Source organism: Protobothrops mucrosquamatus, unplaced genomic scaffold (assembly GCF_001527695.2).
Source record: "Protobothrops mucrosquamatus isolate PMUCROS unplaced genomic scaffold, P.Mucros_1.0 scaffold6857, whole genome shotgun sequence".
NCBI lineage: Eukaryota > Metazoa > Chordata > Lepidosauria > Squamata > Viperidae > Protobothrops > Protobothrops mucrosquamatus.
In genome coordinates, this window is record NW_015392671.1 from 15913 (window position 1) to 18615 (window position 2703).

Genomic DNA, 2703 nt, shown 5'->3' on the forward strand with positions numbered 1-2703 from the left:
GGAAAGGAAAGGAAAGGAAAGGAAAGGAAAAGAAAAGAAAGGAAAGGAAAGGAAGGGAAAGGAAAGGAAAGACGAGGAAAGGAAAGGAAAGGGCTAAATTCTCTTGAAATAAGGTAGATTTTTGAAAAAGCGGAATGCCAAACAGGAGCCAGCATTCCATTCAGTAGAATAATCAATACTAAAATCACCAGCCTAAATTCATTAACAGGCTGCCTTGATCTGAACCAGCATACTTAGCCCCAAAAGGGCAGATTCTCTCTCGTGGGAAAGCAGACCAAAATGAATTCCTTACCGGGGTCGTGATAGTCATACACCGAGAAGGTTCCTGGACTTGGCATTCCAACCCGGTAAATTTCAATTGTTCGGAAACCGACGCACAGGAACTCGTTTCCTGGAATCTATCAGAATAATGCAAGTTCAGATGGACTCAGGATACATAAAAACCACACGTGACCTTTCTCCACCCGGCCTCTTTGCGCCGAAATATGACCAATCTTTGGTCTGTTGCTATATCAGCTGTTGTTTTGAGCCAGTGTGACTTCAGTTGATTTGCAGAATTAGATCAGTTCCACGGAAGGGGTGTGCAAACCCCCCCCATGGGCTGAGGGAGGGGGCAGGAAAAAAAAGCCACCAGACTCCTATCCCACTTGGGGTTTTCCAGAAGCCACTGAGAAAAAGAGAATAACCCAGAATATTTACACCAGTTCAGTCGCTCTGTCTGAAAGTGGGCATTTGAATTTAAGCAGGAATGCTAATATAATATGATTTTCTCTGATTGGAAAGCAGGGCTCTGGAATCCTGAAATATACTGTAAATTGATTAGGGGACTCAAGGCTTAAGCTTAAGAAGAACGGTTGCAGGAATTGGGTATGTTTAGTTTAAAGAAAAGAAGGACCAGGGGTGACATGATGGCGGTCTTCCAACATTTGAGGGGCTGCCACAAAGAAGAGGGGGTCCACCTATTCTCCAAAGCACCAGAAGGCAGGACAAGAAGCAATGAGTGGAAACTAATCAAGGAGAGATCTAAGTTAGGAAATAAGCAGAAATTTCCTGACAGTGAGAACAATTAACCAGTGCAATGGCTTAACTCCAGAAATTGTAGATGCTCTAACACTTGAGGTTTTTAACATGGTCTAGGGTCTCCTGCTTGAGCAGGGGGTTGGACTAGAAGACCTCCAAGGTCCCTTCCAGCTCTGTTATTCTGTTATCTCCGCTGCTGTCCTTCTTCCAGAGGACTGGCAGAATTCAGTTATTTGCACCTTTGAACAAACCGCTTCATCTGTTAGCCTGTGCAGTTTGCAGAAACCCACTTCCTGTGTGCCACACTGCTCAACTTGGCAGAGAGAGAGAGAGAGAGAGAAAGAANAGAGAGAGAGAGAGAGAGAGAGAGAGAGAGAGAGAGAGAGAGAGAAAGAGAGACAGAAAGAGAGACAGAAAGAGAGAGAAAGAGAGAGGAGAGGGAGAGAAAGAGAGAGAAAGAGAGACACAGAGAGAGAAAGAGAGAGAGAAAGAAAGAGAGAGGAAAGGAGAGAGAAAGAGAAAGAGAAATAGAAAGAGAAAGAGAGAAAGAGAGGAGGGAGAGAAAGAGAAAGAGAGAAAGAAAGAGAGAAGGAGAGAAAAAGAGAGAGGGGAGGGAGAGAGAAAGAAAGAGAGAGAAAGAGAGAGAAAGAGAGAGAGAAAGAGAGAGAGAAAGGGGGGCCAGGCCAAATCTATTGGACTATTCAACTGAGCTGGAATTACGCAGCTCTGAAGAACAGGAGGATAAAAAAAAAAATCATTGACTATTTGACAAGCCTTGTGAGAAATAAAACCACGTGACAAAGCCGCAGAAACTTACCGAGTCCACCTGCATGACGACATGTCCATCGGGCGTTATCTCATAATTCGAAATCAGCTGGTCAACACTATTCGAAAGCTGAGAAAAGAAAAGGAGGAATATTTGCCAAGCGAGATATTCTGGAAGAGCAGCTACATCAGTTGAAAAAAAAAAAAGAAACTTTTTTTTTTTTAAAAAAGCATTCCCGTTTTGTAACCCGACGGTCTTTTGAATCGCCATAGCTGTCGGCGCGAATCGATCTGAACTTAAACTTATTCTCTGAATTTGGACAGGACGGTTTTCAACTAAAACACGCAGCTCGAGAGACCCAGTGTGTTTAGAAAGACCTATCTCTGTTCAAAAACATACAAGCGGTCTTCGACTCACAAGAGTTCGTTTAGTGACGGTTTGAAGCTACAGTGGCACCGAAATAGGTGACTTTTGACCGTTTTTCCCACCGTTGCAGCATCCCCACAGTCGGGTGATTTATTTCTGGATGCTTGAGAACTGGTTCATATTGATGATGGTTGCAATGTCGTAGGATCATGTACCCATTTATTTTGGGGGGGCAAACTTCTGACAAGCACAGTTGATGGGGAAACCACGTTTTACAACCGTGTTACTAATTTTTTTTTTTTAATTGGGGATGTCAACATTACTTACAAGAGACAAGTCCTCTGTATTTGCTTCCAGGCCGTTGGGAAGAGAAATATCTATCACTGCGTGGGGAGAGGAGAATATTCCTGTCCTCCTTCGAGGTTTGTATCTACATGGGACAAAAAAAAAAATGGAAACAATAGCAACTGACTCCACTTTCGTCTTAAAAGAAAAACACAATGACAAAGCTTTCAATAAGACTAGGGGTTGGACTAGAAGACCTCCGAGGT

General features: G+C 43.3%; 1 protein-coding gene across 1 annotated transcript in view; it reads right to left on the minus strand.

Moving 5' to 3' along the window:
- LOC107300387 (complement C5) overlaps positions 1–2595 on the minus strand; it is an 8043-nt gene extending 5448 nt beyond the window's left edge. The window contains exons 1-3 of the mRNA XM_015829722.1: positions 2480–2595; positions 1838–1915; positions 293–398 (exon numbers count right to left, since the gene is read on the minus strand). Coding sequence (XP_015685208.1) covers positions 293–398; positions 1838–1852 — 121 coding nt within the window. The 5' untranslated portion in view covers positions 1853–1915; positions 2480–2595. The remainder of the gene's footprint in view (positions 1–292; positions 399–1837; positions 1916–2479) is intronic.
- Positions 2596–2703: the final 108 nt, after the last annotated feature.